The sequence below is a fragment of the Fusarium pseudograminearum genome, chromosome 2 (genome assembly GCF_000303195.2).
Source record: "Fusarium pseudograminearum CS3096 chromosome 2, whole genome shotgun sequence".
Lineage (NCBI taxonomy): Eukaryota > Fungi > Ascomycota > Sordariomycetes > Hypocreales > Nectriaceae > Fusarium > Fusarium pseudograminearum.
The window spans coordinates 6,405,614-6,427,300 of record NC_031952.1 but is presented as its reverse complement, the minus strand read 5'-3'; the positions used below and the strand labels follow the sequence as shown (position 1 = coordinate 6,427,300).

The 21,687-nt window shown below is 47.9% G+C and overlaps 9 protein-coding genes across 9 annotated transcripts; 5 read left to right on the top strand and 4 right to left on the bottom strand.

Moving 5' to 3' along the window:
- Window positions 1-207: 207 nt before the first annotated feature.
- Window positions 208-2,055, top strand: FPSE_05357 (uncharacterized protein; the record flags this gene model as incomplete). The annotated part of the gene is made up of 1 exon (XM_009258475.1): window positions 208-2,055. One exon carries the CDS (start codon window positions 208-210, stop codon window positions 2,053-2,055), a length of 1,848 nt encoding a protein of 615 aa, XP_009256750.1.
- Window positions 2,056-2,508: 453 nt separating this feature from the next.
- Window positions 2,509-4,023, top strand: FPSE_05358 (uncharacterized protein; the record flags this gene model as incomplete). The annotated part of the gene is made up of 1 exon (XM_009258476.1): window positions 2,509-4,023. The coding sequence occupies one exon, from the start codon at window positions 2,509-2,511 to the stop codon at window positions 4,021-4,023; it is 1,515 nt and encodes a 504-aa protein (XP_009256751.1).
- Window positions 4,024-4,144: 121 nt separating this feature from the next.
- Window positions 4,145-5,044, bottom strand: FPSE_05359 (uncharacterized protein; the record flags this gene model as incomplete). Its single annotated transcript, XM_009258477.1, has 2 exons — window positions 4,145-4,437; window positions 4,492-5,044. The coding sequence occupies 2 exons, from the start codon at window positions 5,042-5,044 to the stop codon at window positions 4,145-4,147; spliced, it is 846 nt and encodes a 281-aa protein (XP_009256752.1).
- A 1,842-nt stretch (window positions 5,045-6,886) lies between these two features.
- FPSE_05360 (uncharacterized protein) lies at window positions 6,887-8,481 on the top strand (the record flags this gene model as incomplete). The annotated part of the gene is made up of 2 exons (XM_009258478.1): window positions 6,887-6,941; window positions 7,079-8,481. The coding sequence occupies 2 exons, from the start codon at window positions 6,887-6,889 to the stop codon at window positions 8,479-8,481; spliced, it is 1,458 nt and encodes a 485-aa protein (XP_009256753.1).
- Window positions 8,482-8,725: 244 nt separating this feature from the next.
- Window positions 8,726-10,685, bottom strand: FPSE_05361 (uncharacterized protein; the record flags this gene model as incomplete). The annotated part of the gene is made up of 2 exons (XM_009258479.1): window positions 8,726-9,972; window positions 10,022-10,685. 2 exons carry the CDS (start codon window positions 10,683-10,685, stop codon window positions 8,726-8,728), a joined length of 1,911 nt encoding a protein of 636 aa, XP_009256754.1.
- Window positions 10,686-11,633: 948 nt separating this feature from the next.
- Window positions 11,634-14,080, top strand: FPSE_05362 (uncharacterized protein; the record flags this gene model as incomplete). Its single annotated transcript, XM_009258480.1, has 10 exons — window positions 11,634-11,675; window positions 11,738-11,777; window positions 11,858-11,886; window positions 11,987-12,015; window positions 12,078-12,085; window positions 12,793-12,816; window positions 12,859-12,934; window positions 13,165-13,351; window positions 13,400-13,547; window positions 13,596-14,080. 10 exons carry the CDS (start codon window positions 11,634-11,636, stop codon window positions 14,078-14,080), a joined length of 1,068 nt encoding a protein of 355 aa, XP_009256755.1.
- Window positions 14,081-14,736: 656 nt separating this feature from the next.
- On the top strand, window positions 14,737-15,783 carry FPSE_05363 (uncharacterized protein; the record flags this gene model as incomplete). Its single annotated transcript, XM_009258481.1, has 1 exon — window positions 14,737-15,783. The coding sequence occupies one exon, from the start codon at window positions 14,737-14,739 to the stop codon at window positions 15,781-15,783; it is 1,047 nt and encodes a 348-aa protein (XP_009256756.1).
- A 270-nt stretch (window positions 15,784-16,053) lies between these two features.
- FPSE_05364 (uncharacterized protein) lies at window positions 16,054-17,469 on the bottom strand (the record flags this gene model as incomplete). Its single annotated transcript, XM_009258482.1, has 1 exon — window positions 16,054-17,469. The coding sequence occupies one exon, from the start codon at window positions 17,467-17,469 to the stop codon at window positions 16,054-16,056; it is 1,416 nt and encodes a 471-aa protein (XP_009256757.1).
- A 1,813-nt stretch (window positions 17,470-19,282) lies between these two features.
- FPSE_05365 (uncharacterized protein) lies at window positions 19,283-21,342 on the bottom strand (the record flags this gene model as incomplete). The annotated part of the gene is made up of 7 exons (XM_009258483.1): window positions 19,283-19,496; window positions 19,551-19,882; window positions 19,944-20,035; window positions 20,295-20,448; window positions 20,529-20,581; window positions 20,660-21,183; window positions 21,233-21,342. The coding sequence occupies 7 exons, from the start codon at window positions 21,340-21,342 to the stop codon at window positions 19,283-19,285; spliced, it is 1,479 nt and encodes a 492-aa protein (XP_009256758.1).
- Between the last annotated feature and the right edge of the window lie 345 nt (window positions 21,343-21,687).

Genomic DNA, 21,687 nt, shown 5'->3' with positions numbered 1-21,687 from the left:
AACCTGGGGATCGCGGGGACAGAGTTAACCCAAATTGGGCGAATACGAGCGACATTCCCCGATGATTTCTCCACTCGAGGGCTGTCAAAGTGGTGTCACGACTCGAATGGTAAAAGGAGCGACACTCCCCGAGCTGAGAAACCTCCACTCTTCCTCATCCACCTCCACCTCATCCTGCTCTTCGGTAACGAACGACGGTACGATATAATGACTCCGCAAGCATCAGCCGATCAGCTCCGCGACCAGGAACCGGAACGCCGCCCTGGCAAGAGACCAGCTCCACGCGGAACCGCCTTCTACCCGCGAAAACGGGCCAATACGGCCTGTCAAGTGTGTCGGAGCAGGAAGACCAAGTGTGACAACCTCAAACCCACATGCTCATACTGTCTCAGCGTCGGGGCGAACTGCATTCAGTCCCCAGTCGATCTATCGGCATTTGACCCCGCAAGTCTAAAGATTCTCGAGCGATTGGATGAGCTGGAAAGGCTTCTTCGCGATACGCGAGACAATGCTTCTCATGCGGAACCAGCTGTTAGTGTCGTGCAAGCAAATGATCACGTCCAGGAATTGTCCCCTGTTGAAGAGTCTCCCATCGAGGAACTAGACCCTTCGCCTATGAGTGACATACCATTGAGAAGTATCTTGCCTGAAAAGATGGAAAGCCTCCTCCTATGGTCCGTCCTCTCACGGGATATGTCAGCCCATGCAACCCTTCAGAACGATGCTCCTCAGCCATCACCGTCCTATTCACCCGGTTGCAACTCATTAGCCGACATAGCGGATTTAGATACCCAGGGTGTGAAGGCGCTCTTGGATAATTTCTTTGCGCACGTACACTGCAAGAACCCAATCCTGGAGGAAGCAGCCGCAAGAAGGGTGGTCCTCAATGTCGTTATTGAGGGCATTGATTGGTCACCAGGGTCATGTCTAACATTGATCATTTGCGCTTTGGGGAAAATAGCTACATCACTCGATGCTACTTTCCATCTAAGACCTGACTCGACACAGTACCTTGAGGCTCAAGCGTTGTTTCAAGCCGCACAAAAGAGAATCGGAACTCTCATGGCTCGATCCGATATCATTTCCGCGCAATGTTTCTTTTTATCCGGTGTTTTTCTTATGAGCACTTTCAGGCCATTCGAAGCCTGGCGATATTTTTCACAGGCGCTAGCAACGTGCCAAACCTTGCCCTTTTTGCAAAAGGCACAATTCTTAAGCGCCTCAGACGGGCCTGAGTTTCCAAGACCAGAGCTGGGGGAAACACAACAAGAAGCTGTGTACTGGTCTGCTTGGAAGTCTGAGAGGGAATTGAGAGGAGAACTATCGCTTCCTGACTTTAGCATGCCTTATGCTTCGAGCGTGTTGTATCCACCGTTCTTCCCCACGCCTCCACATCCCCTAGAGTCAACCAAGACGACTGCGTCCAGCAGACAACATACAGCCTGGCTATTTTATCTATCCGAGATCTCGCTCAGGCGACTTTCCAATCGCACCTGCAATGATATTCTCGAGCTACATCGCGCATCACCCTCAAATGTGGAGTTTCTGAAGCAACTTGCTCTCATTATACCAGCCTACGAGGCTCAGGCGAACGAATGGTCTGAAAGCCTCCCACCAGAACTCTCAATCACATCGAACCCCAACCAAGACAACGTATGCTGTTTTGTTCTCCGCGGCCATCTTGTAAACTTCTTTGAGCGGCTCTACTGGCCCTTTGTGATGGCCCATCTCGCCGCTCTAGAAGGAGAAATGACTACACCCGTCCCAGGTCTTCAATATGTAACAAAAGGTTTGGAGTATCACGTGTTGAATGTTGATGTGAACCAAGCTGGTTTCTTGCATCGTCATCACGGAACATGGTTCATGATCCGAGCCCTTGTCCGGTCTGCAACGGTCCTGCTTGCAGCTCGGCGATTGGGCTCGGTAATGCCGAATGGCTGGCGAGAAGCGTGTGAGAGAATTATGCAGGTTTTGAGAGCATGGGAGGATGATGTAGCAGGGTTGTCACAGCATCGGATCTTCTTGGAGGAAGTGTTGCATAAACTTGACGGTTGATATTGTAAATTAGTTTGTATGGAGCCCCGGATATAACCAGCCTCTAGTTTAATGGAAGGTTTAGTGGTTAGGCTAAATAATGGACCTGTATTGATGTAAGCTGAAGTTTGGTCAATAGCTCAAATTGTCTTGTCTTTAGTCGCGTCGGTGCCAGACCACAAGCACGATTTGTTCGCCTTCCCCGTGTTTTGGCGAGTCATGGAAATGATCCACTGCAGCTGCGGAGATCCTTACCCATAGTGACTTGTGGTGGTGTGCGGAGAATTGAGTCGTCGGGGAGTATCGCCCGTAAGAGACCACCTGATACACTCCACTTAAAGGATGTACAGAGTATTTAGGTGAACAGCGATGCATATTCCAGTAGTAGCAAACATCTCAATCCTTTTCAACTTCTTTCTATCAAGTTTCTTCTTTATCCGTTTTACCTACACGTCGTACCAATAATCCTCTACAATGGTCGCAGCAGCGGACAACTCCAGCTCCTATGAGGGCGTGTCAAATGGCCAGCCTCAGAGACCAGCATGCAAGATGCTACACACAGAGGGTAGCAAGATTGTTGACTCTTCAGGAAAACAAGTCATCCTGAAGGGTACCGCCATTGGTGGTATGCTCAACATGGAGAACTTCATTACTGGCTACGCCGGCCACGAATTCCAGCACAGAGAACAAATGGCTGAGGTTCTGGGCGAAGAGAAGGCCAACTTCTTCTTCGATAGACTCTTGCACCATTTCTTCACAGATTCTGATGCTGCCTATTTTGCATCATTAGGGCTTAACTGCATTCGCATCCCCTTCAACTACCGTCACTTCATCAACAACATGGACCCCGATAACCTGAAGCAATCCGGTTTCGATTGGCTTGATCGATGTGTCGAGATTTGCGCTAAGCAGAACCTCTATGCTGTTCTAGATCTACACGCTGTTCCTGGAGGTCAGAACCAAGATTGGCACAGCGACTCTGGCCTTTCCCGTGCAGCATTCTGGGACTTCAAGGACCATCAAGACCGAGCTATCCAGCTGTGGAAGGCCTTGGCTTCTCACTACAGGGGTAACCCCGTTATTGCTGGTTACAACCTCCTCAACGAACCTGCCGACGAATCCAAGACTTCTTCAGGCCACTACGGCGACAGATTGATCAAGTGGTACGAGAGAGCCGAGAAGGAGGTCCGCGCTATTGACCCTGACCATATGATCTTCGTTGATGGAAACACATACGCCATGGACTTCCGAGCTTTTCCAGAAAAGCCATTTCCCAACGCTGTCTATGCTTGCCACGACTACAGCTTCCTCGGCTTCCCCATTGGCGAACAATACGAAGGCACCGATGATCAAAACTCCAAGTTGCGCAGCAGCTTCGAGCGCAAGGTTGAGTTCATGAGGGAGAAGAACGTGCCTATCTGGAACGGCGAGTTTGGTCCGGTTTACCAGAATGAGCACAAGGAGGGCGAGGAGGGTGTTAAGACCAACAACAAGCGATTCAACCTACTACAGGAGCAGCTTGCTATTTACAGAGAGACAGATGTCAGCTGGTCTATCTGGTTGTACAAGGATATTGGTTACCAAGGCATGGTTTACGTCGATCCAGAATCACCATACATGCGTCTCATCGCTCCTTTCGTGGCCAAGAAGCAACGTCTCGGTCTCGACTTCTGGGGTGTTGTCAACAAGGACGGTGTCAAGCATCTATACGAGCCTTTTATCCAAGGGCTAAAGGACGAAGTGTTGGAGAAGTACAGGGAGACCAAGTACCCCAAGGTCTGGACATTTGAGCGACAGTTCGAGCGTGTTATCAGAGAGTGTTTGATGAGCGAGTATGTTGGTTGGGAGCTTGCAGAGCTATTCAGAGATAAGAGCAAGGATGAATTAGAGGAGCTTGCAAGCAGCTTTACGTTTGAGAAGTGTATCAAGAGAGATAGACTGGTCGGTATCCTAAGCCATGACTCCAAGTTGTCATCGGGAAAGCAGTAGGCGAAAAGCAAGATATATAGCATTTCATTTTAACAAACACGGCGATAGGTATACAACATAAATTGTATTAGAGTGCTTTTTTTATTTCTCATATCCTTACATCCCATCCATGACATACTGCTTAGTTCTTTCCAAGCTCTTGGGCACGATCAGCGGCAGCCTTGACAGCCTTGTTGACAATATCCTTCAAGCCAGAGTTCTCGAAGCTAACAAGAGCGGCATGGGTAGTACCGTTGGGGCTGGTAACGTTCTTTCGCAATTGAGAAGGCTCATCGGATGACTCGACGAGCATCTTTCCAGCACCGAGACAGGTCTGTGTAGCGAGGCGGGTAGCTTGCTCTTCGGAGAGTCCCAGGCTGACGCCGCTGGAGATGAGGTGCTCGACGAAAGCAAAGAAGTAAGCAGGGCCAGAACCTGATTAGTGAATTAGCCGACGTTGTGATTTTAATGATGGTGGTCAAGGCTTACCAGAAATACCGGTGACAACATCGAGAAGCTCCTCCTTGTCAACCCACTCGGTGGCCTTGCTGACACTGCCCAGAAGAGCAGAAGTCAACTCCTTCTCAGCAGCAGTGACATCCTCGGCAGCATACAGGCCTGAAGCACCCTCGCCAACCAGCGCAGGTGTGTTGGGCATGACGCGCACGATAGGAGGGGCCTTTCCACTGTCGCCCTTGAACCACTGTGCAATGCTAGCAAGGGTGATACCAGCAGCAATGGAGATGACAACGGGAAGGCTATCGCGTCCAGCCCAAGCTGAGCTGAGCTCTTCGCAAACGCCCTTGGCAACCTGGGGCTTGACAGCGAGGATGACAACATCGGCATCAGCAGCGGCCTCCTTGTTGTCGGCGGTGGTGCGGACGCCGAGGTCGGCCATCTTGTTGCGGTTAACATCCCAGGGTTCAGAGACGTAAATGTTTTGCTTGTTTGTGTTCTTGGCGAGGAGACCGCCAATAATGGCGGCGGCCATGTTACCGCCGCCGAGGAAGGTGATCTTTGCGTCTTGTAGTGAGGGAGTCATTTTGAGTGTGTGTGATGTTGTGGAAGAGAGTTGTAATTAATCGTAGGTTTTTTAACTTGGGGTGACTGATAAGTTACATAAAAGTTTGGAGTTGAGGATGAGTAACCCCGCATCGCATCGCATGGCATCGGATTAACCCTGCACTACCCTTTTAGTTTTGCTTGAGCCATGAGCGATAACGGCCTGACTTGTGGTATTGGTGACTACATTGCGATAGCAACATGTAACGTATTTCATATTATTCTCATGATTCTCATGATTCGGGCAAGTTGTTTTTAGGACATGAACCTTTAGATCATCTAAGTGACATCAATTCCTCGTTTGGCACAAAATGCATCGTGTGTATTTTATGTATCATTTCAATCAAAATAAGAAACCCATTCCTAAAACTTGTCTACTGATAACATCATCCTTCTCATTCGTGTCAGTTCCAATGGCCTTGGCGACGTGACTCAACTCAATTGAATCTTCCATTTTTTCCCAATTGCGATTGACTCTCGGTTAGAGGCGGCATGTCTATTGATAAGATATCTGATAAGATAGAAAGTTAAATATTCGATAACACACGCGATAAGATGGTTGATAAGATAGACGATGCGATAAACGATAAGATGATGTTATCGCTCCCAGATAAAGTCAAAAACAACACAAAGAGAACAACCAGACAATATCATTTTCACATGGGTATGCTGACGAAAGAAGAAAATGAAATCAGAGTACTATAGCATTTTAATCCAATAGTCTAAACACTAAAACTCTTGTAAATTGATCTATAGGGAATGGGAGAACCCTACATGACGCAGTAATGTGTCGAGAGTGCAAGTTGTAGGGTAGGAGTTAAACGGATGTCTTATCGCCAACGACGTCACTGATAATGAGCTTGCATAGAGTAATGCAACACCAATATTAATTATCCACATTTGTGCTCAAATGTATCATGAATCAGCATACCTGCACAAAGTACCAAGTGAGCCTTTCATCGCTTCCTTGCACACTTCACAGCACCCCTCTTGTCAGGGAACTTGCAGAACATACTGAGCTTACTCAAAAATCATCAATCATACTGCACTGTAACTCCCGGCTTCTGATTCGTCTCGTTTCTGAGTTTGTCTTATCCCGGGCTCTTAGCTCCGGTACGGAAAGGCCCGGTGCTGATGATAGGCCATGGCTTGTTAGACACAGTCGTCGATGCGAAAGGGTGACACAAATCACCCCGACATTCTTCTCCCTCGTGTATGCAGATCGATCAAGAAGAACTGGCGTAAAGTGTAATCGACATCGGAGATCGGTATCCGACACTAGGCAATCGGGATAAAGTTGACTCGTCAACCGTTTTATCTGCATACGGTCTAATTGGTGTTTATGGTGAAAGCGGGTGAAAGGCTCCGGTAAGTGAATCAGGAATTGACAAACATGTACCGAGTATCATCATTATCGTTGCAGGGATATGCATTACCTATGTCCCTTCTCTTACAGGGATAACCCTTTTCATTCCGTGCCCACAGCTCATGTTTCCCAGATCTCCAACTTCAACTGCCGCTTGCCCCAAGAATTGGATAAAAATTACGCCATAATCAAGTCACAAATATGACAGCAAAGGTTCGTACCTTTCGGATCAAACAAGCACAAGTAGACTAGCTCAAGCCTCTTTCTCCTCTTCTCTCCGGTATTAGTACATCGTAATTCTGCATTCCCGGAGTCGTAATGTCATTGACTTTGGAATCAATTGACTTTCAGCGTTGCATCCGATATTACTGTCTCGTCTTTCTCAGTTGTTGACGGCATCATTACAGTATCTATTCCGTGTTGATTGCTGTTTTGTATGACGCGACATGATTTATAATGTTCTTTATAGTACGCATCATAGTGGATCTTCTCAATGCAGGCACTGTAGGCTGTAAGTCGATCAGTTCTGTATTATTTGACGAACCGACAGGTACAGCCTTCAAGTAGATAAAATGCTCTTCCTGGCCCTGAACAATATTCTTTTTTGTGTGTAGTAGACATTCTTCAAGATATATCACATTTTACAAGCCATGTCGACAAAATTCTTCTTGCAAAGCGTAGCTCTGCTCGCTATTGCAGGCACTTCCCATGCTGCCCCTTTCGTATCAGAAGCACAGACGACTGTCTCGTCATCCGGCGTCGTTGCACCCATCAGACCTTATAGTGATGTGACTTCTCACGGCCCCTACACCGGAACACCCACCACCACAGGTGCTGTGTCAACTACCATTCTTGCGTCCGCTATTCCTGAAAGCCCACCTCCCCCAGGCTCTTACGACTACCCTGCCGATGGCAAGCTTCACGCTCCCCAGCCTGCTCCCTACACTCCCGATGGCGGTGTCGGTACCAACGGTTCTGCGCCCGTCTACCGTGTCCAGAGCGACTTTGACTACCAGTCTCTTGCACTCGCTCTTTACCAAGAGTGGATCGAGCTCGATCTCTTCCGCTGGGGTCTAGCTACTTTCTCCAAAGAAGAGTGGGAGGCCTATGGTATCGGTGCTGAAGACCGATTCTTGATCGAGTACATGGCGGAGCAGGAGATTGGTCACGCTACTGTTATTAGCAACATGCTTGGTCCCCAGGCTCCCCAACAATGCACATACAACTATCCCGTCTCCAACGTCCCAGAGTTTATTGACTTCAACCAAAAGCTCACTCGCTGGGGAGAGTCTGGAGTCTATGGCTTTCTCCCGCATCTTAACTCAGGTCCTGCGGCACAGCTGCTGCTCCAGAGTATCACCATCGAGGCGCGTCAGCAATTGATCTTCCGACAATTCGGCGGAAACTTCCCTATGCCTGAGTGGCACACCCCTGGCATTCCACAGAGCTGGGCTTGGACTCTTCTTGCTCCCTACATCTCCAGCTGTCCCGCCGATCAGACGCGTCTTGTCTGGCAGAACTTTCCCTCCCTGAATATTCTCAACCAGCCCAACCCTGCTCGCATCGACGGATCCAACGTCTGGAACGAGACCACTGGCGGCTATGCCAACACCTTGTCAATTACGGACGTCAAGAAGGATGAGCTTTGCGTCAATGCTACAGACGATACTCTTGATTGTCCCGCTGCCATCACCAACAATCGCAGTATTCCTCTGTCCTACCCTGGCCGCCAGGTATTCCTGAACTGGGACGCCCCAGGCCAAGCTGTCGGCCCCAACAACAGCTACATCACATCAACCAATGTCAAGGCTCCCAAGTTCGCTGCTTGGGTATCTCAGCTCAATGTGACTTACTCGCCCCTTCAGAACGTCAGCCTCGAGGACCGAACTGCCTACACCATCCAGCCCAACGTTTCCACATGGATGGGCGATCCTGCTATCAACAGCACCATGTTCCTTGCTCTGACCGACACTGATCTTTACGTTACACCTTACAACCTCACCATGCTCAACCCTCACGTTGCTGCTCTCGCTGTTTACCAGGCTGGTTAAATGTGCTGAAGGAATTCTATCATGGTGGTTAAGTGCTTTCTGATTAAGCATGTGCTTGAACTTTGTATAACGATGGATGTGGATTAAAACCTAATTTATGATTTTATTCCTTGTAGCTATATTACAAGTTAGTGATACTTTCAACCCTATTTTGAATATCATTTTTCAGCAATTTGCATATTGATGTAACAATTCATTCGTAACTATGCTTAAAAAACTAAAAACAATCTCGTGCCGTAGAACATCAGATATCATCATAAGTATACAATCCTTCCTCCAAACCCTTAATCTGCAAAGCCAATAGCTTAGAGAAATACCGACACATGGCCAAGTTTCCACCGTGGAACCAGAAGCCTGGAAGTCCACTCTTCTGCCAGATAGTTCTCATCTCACCTTCCTCGTTGAAACCCCAGACATCATTCACCTTGTCGGCAACAGCGTCACCAAACATGGTCCTCGACTGTGTTCGCATGTTCTGGTATCCTGTTGCGAATACAATCTCGTCAGCCTCCAACTCCGTGCCATCGGCGAATCGAAGACCGTGAGGAAGCACAGTCTCAATCTCCTGTCCGTGCTTCACCTTGATCTTGCCATCAGCGATGAGTTGCGATGCGCCGACATCGATGTAGTAGCCTCCTCCGCGCTGGAAGTACTTCATCAAGAGTCCCGCACCGTCTGGGCCGGCGTCCACCTTGAATCCGGCGCGGTCGAGGCCGTCAAGAATATCCTTGTCACATTCGGCTTGCTTCTTGGTGGTTTCAACAGAGAGGGCTTTGAAGACGGGGATGGGGAGTCCGTGAATGAGGAGATCGGCATCGTCGACGGGAGGACCGTCTTCGCAGTAGACGCCCTTGAGACCGATATCGGTGATTGCCTTTGAGGAAACGACGTGGGTGGTGGATCGCTGGACCATTGTTACATGGTAGCCCTTCTCAAGGAAGTCCTGGGCAATATCGTGTCCTGAGTTGCAAGAGCCTACAACGATGGCCTTCTTACCCTGACTGTTCTCCTTCGCACCAGAGAACTCAGATGAGTGGCAAAGACGATCACCCTTGAAGTCGGAAATGCCCTTCATATCGGGCATGTTCTTCTTTCCAGAGTGACCAGTAGCCTGGATGATGTGACGAGGGTGGAATGTTCGCTTCTCAAGCGTGCCATCATCGTTCTTCCTCTCAACAGTGACAGTCCAGGTCTTGGTAGCCTCGTCCCACTTAGTGTCGATAAGAGATGTCTTCATCCAGATGTTGAGTTCAAGAAGGGTAGCGTATGCCTCAAAGAACTGAGCCAGTTTGTCCTTTGGCGTGAAGATGGGCCATTGAGGCGGGAATTGGAGGTAGGGCATGTGGTCATACCAGACCGGGTCGTGAAGGACGAGCTGGTGATATCGCTTTCGCCAGTTGTCGCCTACACGGTCATTCTGGTCGATTGCCAAGGCTTCGACGCCCAGCATCTTGAGTCGGGCAGCAGCTGTGAGACCAGCCTGGCCAGCACCTGAATTTGTTAGCGATAAATAGTAACCGCTTAGATGATAGTAGCTTACCAATGATCAGAACAGCTGGGTCGTCTTTCTTGAATTCAGCCGTCTCGGCCCTTCGCTGAGCCCAGTTCTTTCGACCAGGCATACCACCATGCTCAACGCCGCGAGGTCGATGGTCGTTGACAGTTTCTTCATGGCCTTTGAGGTCGTTGATGCGGGTGTAAAATGTAAAAATCTTCCACTGTCCATTGACCTCTGCCAATCGCGCAATACCCAATCCTGTACCCAGAACGGTGTCGATCGTGAAAAAGAATTGAATGCCTTGCACCTCACCCTTGCCGTCGATAGGGATGGCTTGAGGCTTTCTCAATGCAGAGGTCGTATCGAGACCGATGTTGGCCAAGCGAAAGCCATTCTTTGATTCGGAAGAGGCCTTTAGAAATGACAAAATATTGTTTGGGCCTTGGACTGTTCGGAAAGACCAAGTGAGCGCAAGGTGGTCGCGCCAGAAGCCGTCGTCTGTGAAGAGTTGAGATAAAGCGGGGTAGTCTTTGCTCTGCAGGGCCTTGTTGAACGCGTTGACTACGCTGGTGGCAATTTCTTGCGGGTCGGAACTTGTGGGCTTTGGCGAGGCAGAGGGGAATTTGGCTGGGATGATGTTGGTAGAGCCTGGGACTGCCCACGCACGAGAGGTACGAGGGATAGATTGAGGGATGATATCGCCCATGATGAAGTCTGTGAGTTAGGTTGAGAAGAAGATACTAATGATGAGGGATAGAGTTTGTTGACTGAACTGAGGGGAAGACCTGTCCTTATGTATTGTGTTGTCTTTGCATGCAGCAGCTTGTGAAACATGGCCAATCTGTACTGTAGAGTTTAGAAGCCCTGGCCTCAACCCTCTCGGCACTTTGCCATCACAGAATTGCAATATCTCAGCAATTCTATTGGACTCTCCAGGCGTCAAGTTACCTGACCTTTCCCCACGTTTCGAAGCAAATCTACTGCTAAATTGGGTCTACTGAGGATCACTCCCCGCTTACGCTAGCTGTAACCATCACTAACGCAAACCACCCCGCACCTGAACGCCGAGTTGATGGACAGACTGCGGTTCCGACGGGAGCTGCTTTGCGGAGACGGGTCCGGATGGCTTTTGCGGAGGCGGTTGCGAACGTGGAGGACTGGGGGGATGTCAATAGTATTTAGTTCGGAGGAAGGGATGGGTTGGAGATCTAACTAGTTGCTGAGAGGCGAACGAAGAATTGGGCATTAGTATCTGTCTCTCATCACTTCAGTGCTTAACCCACTGTAACTTTCCTCAATACGCACTGTTACATAGCACTGTTTTACAAGGTACAGGCTCAGCTTGGCGACCTCCTGAGATCAGACGCACCATCTTGACTGAGTCACATGCCTTTCACCAAGTTTCATCCATACCTTGAATCGCACACTCACCAACATTCTTTCACAAGTATTAAAGAGGTTGAGATGAGGCTCTGTATATCCCAACGTCATCATGTAAGCTAGTTGCCCATTTCGGACTCGTGAACAAAGATGACTTGTAGTTTAAGCTGACAATAGCTTGACAATTCTCCGATGCGCATGCTAGTCTGGCACCATTCAGGGCTGCGATCTGACATGCGAATTGTGGTGGATGCTTTATTAAGCTCATATAGCCATGGCGTTCTATGCTACATTGACAGGGGATACATCTTCATTCGTTCGTTATTTGTACTGCTGAGTAACCTGAATGTGATTGATTTTAGGAGAATTGGAAAATAGAGTTCGATGCACTGGGTTTGTTCATCTAGTCAGGCCATATGTAAGTAAATGTTTTGTCGCTTGCCCATTAAGACGAGGTAAGGGAATCGCCATTGACTAATGAATGGTAAAACACCACAGCTTGGGGAACCGACCTCCATGAATTTAAAGTATTTTACTACTCGATATTATTTTATGTATGGTTTCGAGAGCTTAGTAATTTAATTTGACCAGTATTAAACAATGAGGGAAATTGCTTGCGTTCCATAGGGTGGAGGGTTCCTCAATGAAAGACACCTGTGAGTATGAGAAAATTCTATTATGAGACAGATATAATATATTAACTCATGAACTTTGGTAGCGTATACCGTAAGAATACTTCTCTTTCATTTGCCTATCTAAGTATAACAAAATGACAGAGTTGACTCAGCCGCTTCTATTCTCTTATAGCCATATTTATTAGTTGTAAATCTTTATGGTAAATGCTACCCTATTTCATGATTTGATATAGCAGAGTCTGGTACCCTTGTCCCTCGTAACAGGGGCCTTCATCCTTAGTGGTCTTTGTGGCATATCCCAAGAGCCCAAGTGGTCTAGAATATAGAGTGAATGGATAAGGAAACAACCGGTATCGCTCTCGCTTAATCTTGCTGCTTTCGCCTTGTTATTCATTCGTCCTACTTTCATGCAGTGTTACACTATCATGACGGTTACACGTCCGGATATTACTCCGCCAATCAATATTATGCAAGCATGCATCGGTGAATATATCTTGTAGGAGAATTTGGCCCGTCAGTTATCATTGGTACCCTTACGATCAAGGGTTCTCTGCATGTATTGGAAATATCTCTGCCTTGTCGGCCCCGCCATGACAAAGAACCACGATCCACTGTGATCTCAGGGTTCATCTCAGGATCCAAATCGACATTCTCACCACGGAAAGCTAATTCCTAATTCCCATGTTGACAATTCGCTGAGGAATGCTATACAAAAATATCTACTCCCTTCCCGTCGTACTCAAACTGGGTCTAATTGCTGAGCAAGCTGTTGACTACAGCTGACTAAACCTTGCACAGAGTGGGGAGAAGGTGTTCAAGAAGGTATAGCCTCATGATGACAAACCGCTCTAAACAGCTTACAAGCGTATGACAATACACCCACTGGAAAGCGGGCCGCATATTATGCATATTCGTATCTTACTGTGGCTGCAGAACTGTTGTAAGTGGCTTTTGTGCGATAGCATATCAGAGCCTCAGACTCTTTAGCCAATATGCGTCTCTATACGTTCGGCCGCTGAGTCGGATTCAAAATCCGACTCTGCATTGGACCCTTGATGCAGTGTATGGAATACATGGGAACTGGAACAGGGACATGGTTATGGGAGAAAAGCAGGATTCTATGCGCGTATAGGAAAATAAATGAGTATATAAGGCTGTATTCATGCCCAGATCTAAAACGTTATTCGACAGGTTCAAACAGCCATCTCAGCAGATCCAGTACTTCCAGAAAGCCCGTCTCTCTCCAAAAACCGACAATATGAAGTTCACTTCCATCTTCACCGCCGGCCTTCTGTCTGCTTCTGCCCTTGCCAAGCAAGCTGCTTACAAGTACGAGCGACTTGACAAGGACGATGCTGTGAGTAACCTCTCAAACAGTTCCTCTACAGTATGCTAATATGTACAGCTTCTCCTCGTTGTTGATATCCAGGAGGGTCTTTACCAATTGACTCGTGATTGGGACCCTACTCTGTACCACCACCAGTCTATGGCCCACGCTGCCATCGGCAAGGCTTTCGACATGCCCGTCATCCTGACCACTTCCGCTGATCAGGGTAAGTTTATTCCACACAAGAAAGATTACAGCTCCTAACAACTCTCAGGTCCCAACGGCCCTCTCATGCGTGAGATCCGCCAGATGTACCCCAAGGCTCCCCTTGTCCAGCGTCAAGGCCAGGTCAACGCTTGGGACAGCGAAGAGTTCCAGCAGGCTGTCAAGGCCACCAACAAGTCCCAGATCATCCTCGCTGGTATCACCACCGATGTCTGCACCACCTTCCTCGCCCTGTCTCTCCGTGACGCAGGCTACTCTGTCTGGGCCAACATTGAGGCTTCCGGTACCACCACTCCCCTCATCCGCGATGTTTCCAACGACCGCATGCGCGACGCTGGTGTCCAGGTTGTCAGCTTGTTCTCCATCATCTGCGAGTTAATGAGGGATTGGCGCAACACCCCTGGCTCCAAGGAGATCTACCCTTGGCTCGGACAGTACTTCCCCATCGCTGGTTACATGGCTCGCGGACATGCTGCCGCTATCGCCAACGGTACTATCCAGCCTGGTGAGGAGGGATACCTTAACTACCCTTAAGTTTAAAAATTAGATGGTGATGAAGGCTGTCGGAAAAACGCAAGCGGCAGTTCACTTTGCAACTGTCCTTCTCAGCACAGGCAGGCAGACAGACAGTCGTCAAATTTCAGCAGGAGTAGTGCCCGCTTGAATATGTCCTGGGCTAGTCTCAGGTTATATAGACTCTACTTTTTCTTAGTCATTATTTGGCTCCCTTTTTACAATAGACTAAATAGATATTGGATTAAAATCAAATTACCTTCATGAAGACAAATGTGTAAACTCGACCATAACAAGATTAGATAATGTCAAATAGACTTGAGCGAACGACAAAGCTGATAGAACTGTAAAATTTAGAAGTCGTAAGTTCCGGTGGCATGGCTGGGCATCCAATAGGTGAACCTGTAATATGCTCAGGCTGGAATATGAAGGACGTAGGCATATAACCGGCCATATGCAGCCACTACGTTGATCCTCTCATCTTGGATTGGTCCACCACATATCAGCTCAGCTCAGCCAAGACCACATCACACCATGATCTGATTGAGCACGTTACCACCACCCATTTGATTGTATAAGGATTGCCACAGGAGGGGGTATCTCACCTTGATTCTGACACACTTTCGTTTCCTGTCCATTGGGATTACCGGTAGAAAATTGACCCGACGTCGTTTATCATGGAGTCGAGTAATACAATCCCGCTTACAATGAAGGCCGCTCAATGGCGCACTATCAGAGGCGGCATCGAGAGAAACCTGAAGTTTAGCGTCGATGCCAAACTCCCGAAAGACTCCCACAGTCTCGCGAACGGTCACACGCTCGTCAAGGTGGCCTACGCATCCGTCAACCATCTAGATTATAAAGTTGCCGAGATGCCATTAGCAAGTATGTTTTTTACCAAACCCGTTACACCGGGTCTTGATTACTCTGGCACAATTATTTCCACGACACTTGAAGAGTTCGGGGCCGGGCATCGTGTCTTTGGGAGAACCGAGCTGCCGACTGGTGGGACTATGGCAGAGTATGTTGTAGTTGGGGAGAAGGGCTTAGCTGCGGTGCCAGATGGAGTGTCTTTGAGAGATGCGGCATGTGTTGGGATTTGTGGAACGACGAATGTGCAATACCTCGCGTCCGTCATCAAAACGGGAGACAAGGTCTTCATTAATGGTGGCAGCGGTGGTGTCGGTACATTTGCGATTCAAGTTGCAAAAGCTATGGGGTGCTTGCACATCACAACTACTTGTTCAGCCTCTAATTCCGAATTCTGTCACGCTCTTGGGGCTGACGAGACCATCGATTACAGGTCTGAAAATGTATTGGAAATACTGAAGAACAGGGAGGAGCAGTTTGATCTGGTCTATGATACAATCTTCAGCAACCCCAGTCTCTACTGGCAATCGCACAATTACCTCAAGCCGCACGGATCCTACATCTGTGTTGGACTCCCATCCATCTTTCAGTTCATCAAGACGTTTTTGAGTATCAAATTACTACCTCGATGGTTGGGTGGTGGAAAGAGAACCTTCAAGTTTCAGTCAGTCGTTGCGAATCGGCAGGACTTTGAACAGATGGCTGAATGGATCAGGGAAGAAAAAGTAAAGGTCGTTGTCGAGGAGGGGTTTGTCCTGGAGGATGCGGATAGGGCCTATGCGAGTTTGAAAGGGGGCAGGACCAGAGGAAAGATAGTGGTTCGTATTGGCGGAGAACCTGATGGTGAACAGTGAACTACTCGAGATCGGACCATCACGGATAGGACGATGTGTGTTGGGCAAAGGAGGATATCATTTGATGAAACGGGATATTTAAGATTAATGAGTAGGTAATTAGGAGCATCTTTTGAGGACATAAATTGCGCTGCCCTTTGATGCACAAAATACTAGCTACAATAAGAGAGGTTTACCTCCCATGCCGAAATCATACTGACGCCCAAACCAAAAGTAAAAACGACCAAACTCCACCCACTTCGTTAATAAATACATACACCCAACCCGAACCTATAGCACAAGTGCCTGATCATTCAAGTTCACAAACATCTCATTCCAAGTCATCGTCTCATTAGGCGCTCGCTTCCAAATATCTTCCAAAACCGCGATTACCGCATGAACCGAGGCGAACCGAATCTCGTCGTATATAAATCCGGCCAAGGCACGAACCGTCTTTTGTTCTTTGGGGCATTGGGAGTGAGCACCTGCTATACAGATAGGTAGAACCGCACAGTTGAGAATTTTGGATGGCTTTTGGATGCTAAAGATAGAATCGAGACAGGACTGCGTGTGTTGTTGCACGAGAGGATGGTTCGCTGGGAGGCCACAGACAGCGCGGTACAGGTAGATTAATGCAGCGTGTTGAAATAGGCGCACAAGACTATATGCTTGCGCCGATTCTTTGTCACACTCGATTGGTGGTTGATCGACGGGTGAAGCGCGCGGCGATGATACATCTTCCACGGCGAGCGGAGCATAGGTTGGTCGAAGAGCGGCTTCATAAACACGGACTCTTTCGATGGAGAATTCTTCGGTCATATTTGTCGTTGACTGGATGTAAAACGCCATGCTGGACATTTCCTGGAATACTGTTGATAATGAACAGTATCCTTGCGTGTCTCGTCCCCACCAGACTGGACCTCGGTCGACAACTTCCCAGATGGTTGGTGGGAAAGATGGGGGCTGGCCGGTTAGTATTGCTCTCGTGAGATCGGTAGTCGCGAATTCTGATAGCATCATGTGAAGAGGATCTTGTCCTGTTCCCAGGACCGCTGTCATGCCGCCTAGCTGGTTAATGATAGCCAGTACCCCATCTCTGTGACTTGATGTTGATGACGATGTCTGCGCGCACTCGAGGAACCCGTCGTGGAAATAAAGTAGAAGTACCGCAAAAAGTAACGTCTGCAAGGATCCATCCTCCTTGGAACAACAGCCATCAACTTCCGCCCTCAGCGCAGCTAAACATTCAGCCCTCTTGACATTCAGAATACTCCTACTATTCCTCCCATCTTGAAGCCACCGATGCGAGTCTGCGAGAACACACGTCGCAAGAAGCACAACGCGATGCCGTAGTGCAATCATAGTTGGTGGGGCACATGGTTTTGTCGATGTCGTGAGCAAGGGCCAGAAACGGCCGTGAAAGTAATCCAGGGACCGCTTTTCATAGACAGCAAGGGAGCCGGCAAGTTGCTCATCTGCCGTAGAGATTTGGTAAATGGCCGGCACCGTGACAGCAGGTCGAGTGCTCCAACGGATGAGACGCTGGTTGTAGTCGCATGCCGCGCCAACTTTGACACAGCGGGAGCATATCGGTTTGGCGAGGTCGCACTTGATACGTCGCTTTTTGCAGGGCCAGCACGAGCCTTCCACGACGCGAACGCGCGCTTTGGGTGCCTTTGCAGATGTGACTTGTGTTTCGGTAACCATTGCTGATGATGAACTAATGCAAAGCGAAAAAAAGGGGATAAAAGGACTGAGTTTGGGTTGGGTAAAAACTCGTCGTGATATGGTTTGGCCTTGGTCGCGCTTTGTTCCTTTAGCTGCATCCTAGGGGCGATCATAGACCGAATGTATATAAGGCACAGCAAAACAAGGAGTGACGGGTCCCACTGAAAAGCAGAGCCCCCTTTTATTCCAACAGTACGGCTCAAAGCGAGCGAGATGAGAATGGGTGAGTAGTAGGTAAGGCGACAAAAAGGGTTTCGTTTCCTTACCAGTCACAATCTGTCAGACTGCCGTGTTCGCGGGGAAGCGACACATAAATCCAACCAGGTCCAGGCCTGTTGCGAGCCAAAAGACTCCTCCGCAATTTACGCCCCGCTTGAGAATGGGCAATCTAGTTTCCCTCTTGGGCATAGATCCGCGATACCATGACTCGTCGTGACTGGTCGAGCCTCAGTCTCTAGCGGAGATGTCGGGTATAATACCCGGAGGAATGACCGGCTTTAGACCGGCCGAGTTATTGGCCAGAACATCGAGAGTCAAGACACTAATATTTGTCAACTCGGCCGGCAACTCTAGACTGAGACTTTGAGAGGCAATGTGTATTATCATATGTCAAGTTTCCCCGTGTTCTAAATTGTTTTGAGGCAAGCTCTATCATCATATGCCATGACTCAACAGACACTGGACTCAGGGGATCTGAACCATGTTTTGGTCCAGATCTCGATCTCCGGATATGGATATTTGCAATCCGACCGACAAGTCAGGTGACGTTTTCAGAAAGCTATTTTGACTTTAATTCTAATTGTTCCCTTATGACAATAGTTAGGTCTAACAGCATGCTCAATCTCATTCCAATGAACCCAATCGTGCCGTCTAGACCAGGTGGGCTGCATCTACTCTGAATGTACGAGTTGAGTTGACACATTGTCGTGGATAATGTTTCTTGCGTGTGACCTCGTCGTTGTAGTTCTTCCTTTATTATCATCTTGTACCAAAAACATCTTATTAGTATGGATTTATGGCAAAATGATACATGAAGGTCAAGCTAAGTATCTACTGCTGCAATCTTCTGCATACATCTCATAAGTACGCTACTGTTTAAACTCATGAAATAAAGTAACGCCCATGGATGGTACTAGTACTGCAATGCTACTGCAGCCTTGACTGGCTGACAACTTTAAAGTAGCTTGACGTCTTTGCTGAAACAGCTCTTGTCTCAATACACAATTTCCCTTGAGAAGTAAGATCCACCACCTATATTCATCAACTAAACAATTACCATCAAGCTCATATCTCTTTTTAGATTGACGATGAGTCTCCTACAATACTTCTCCTACAATGAGCTGACCCATGTGGTAATCAGTCTTTGAACTTGGTCTCCATTATGATACAAGGTACCTTTCTGGATCTAGGTAGTTATGGATTGTCTTAGAGAATGTGGAAGGGTTCTAATACCAGAAAACATAGTTCAGATATTGTTAGCACCTCCTTAGCAGCTAGCAACACCAACTCTGTAGCGACATGAAATAACTTGCTCAATATCAGTTCGTGGCGGTTTTGTTTTGTCTGTGGCGTCGGTCTGGATCAACAGCAACAAAACGCACTTCTCGCTGTGCTGAAAGATGTGATTAAAGATCTAATATACACGGCATTAAACATTACTGCACGTCTTGATGATCTTCTAAAGACATAGCTTGTTTTAAGCCATTGGACATTTATCATAACTCAAATATGTATCGTAAGGATGTATGTACAATAAACACTAAGAATATACTTTTTTGAATCAACCAACACCTTAGTCAAGGCGAGGTAGGTCTCCCTTCTCCTGAGCCTCCTCAACAAGCTTGTTGTAGACCTCAACCTTCTCCTCGTACTCTTTAACGAGGGCCTCATCTCTCTTGCCAGGTGTAGCATCGTCTCCGCCAAAGGCTCTGACAGCAGCGTAGTAGACATCGGCAAGACCTCTGCAGACACCAGAAACACTCGAAGATTGACATTGAAAGTACAAACTGTAAAACTCATTAGCAATCTGTTGGTAGGTTATGCATCGTTGGTTTACTCACTCGGTCTTGAAGTTGCTATCGATACGGGCCTTGCCGCTGACTGTGAATCGGCTCTGGGCGCGGTAGTTGTGGTAGCCAAAGTCGTGACGGTTGCAAGCGGGGACGAAAGGGAAACCGAATGGGTTGTCGGGGGACGAAGTGCAACCATCAGAGGTCCAGTCAAGAGTGGGAGGATCGCGGGCGTTGCGACGAGCGGTGAATTGTGGGAGTGTGACGCTGAAGAGAAGCTGGTCTGTGACTGTGTTCACGCTCTGGCGCTTTGAGATGGATGCATCTTCGCCTGTTGGTAGAGCGAGGACGACTGGAAGGATGGAGAGAACTGTAGCGATGAACTTCATTTTGATATGATATGATAGAGATAGTTTATGAAGAAGGGAGGATTCAAGATTGTACACTGTTGTCAAGATGTTGAGCAGGAGGCTTTGACTCAAACAGTTGCAGAAAGTGCGTTGTTGTAGGACCTTCCCTCATGACGCCGTCAACAACTATTTATATGTATTTTGGACACTTGTTACAGAAGCCATTCTGCAACTCTCGCATTTATGCATTATAATGGTTATTGTCTCCAGCTGTGGTGCCAAGGCTACAAGTCGAATTGGCTACCTGCCTAATGGAGTAATGATCTCTACTGACAGCGCGAATTCCAAGGTCACGCACCAGCTTTCACTCAACTGATTTGTTACACATCGGTAGTGCGCGGCAGTATCTTAGTTCTCAGTTGCCGACCTGCTTGTTTAAGCTTACCATAGTACATGGATGCCATCTTATTCGTGGTGTCAATCGTGGGCCTAATTGGATAGCTTGGAGTCTTGGTAGATGCGGGGACGATCAAATTGCCGCTCGTGTTCTGAAATAGGAAGATTGCCCGATGGGCGAGTGGAAACGGACAAATGGCATGCTGCAATGCGATGTTGTTGTTCAGAATCAAGGAACCGGCAAAAAGTGTACAATTCAGCTTCCGTTTTAAAGTTAACATACATCAAGACTGGCAGTTGACATGTGAATCTGGGTGTACGCTACTGCTCCTCGTTCTCTGCATATATGAAATTCGCAGCTTTATAGTATGGTTAGCCCAGCCAAATCCAACATTTATATGCGACCAAACTTACCAACAGGAGCAAGACCATTTTGAAGCGCCCACTCCCGGACTCCATGTCCAGCATCCTTCGAGCCCCAATGCTTCCTCTCTTTCGGTTTAGTGAGATGGAGTTTCTCAGTCGTTCCGTTGGCTGCGACGAATGCAAAGAAGACGTAACGGTGCTTTCCTGTTTTTGGAGGCGGAGCGGGAGCCTTGTACTTGACAATGTCTTTCAGGTGATGCTTCGATGTTGTTGATGAAGAAATCTTGGTTCCAGCTGCAATCCAATGGCAGAACTCGGACCATTTAGGGTCGTCTCTAGACGGTGCATCCGGATCAGTGAGAACGACGACATATGTGGCATGCTTCTTCAGAATTGCTTCGAGTGAATCATCTGACTCAACCCTGTCAAGATGGACTTTTGGTGCCTTTTTCAGATGTGTTGGTTTGAGAGTGTTGCCAAGATCAGCCGAGTCGTGTTTCCATGATGCGCGGAACCCAAGAGCGGGGGGGAAATCATCAATAACGGTCGGAATGATCTCAGCTTCTAGTAGTCTAAGAATGTTAGTTATGATGATTTTCAAGACGCTTTGGGTCGTTGTACTTGTCTCGGATTCGATTCAGGCCATCCCCGCTGGATCCAAGCACATGTTGTCCTTTACCGATGACGCTGCCAACCTGGGCGGCAAATAGTAGTGAATATCGCCAGAGCATGTTGGAAAGAGTTTCAGTTTGTTGAATGGTGCTGTTAGAAACAATTCATGCAATGGAATCTTGCACCCAATTGATGTGTTGGTGAAGAGTTTCGCATTGAGATGCCCCGCAGGCAATCATGTTGTTATTATACCTGCCTTGCTATTATAACGCGTCATGATGTCACAAATGCCTGCCACTGACGTGAGTGGAAAGTCGACAACAACCTCGAATCCCTACAATTGCTTACAGATTTATTTGGTAAGATTTGATTTATATCTAAATATATACAATTGAATTATGTGTAAATACTATCATAGCATCATGTCGTTACCTCGACCAACACCTGGGATCATTAATATCATC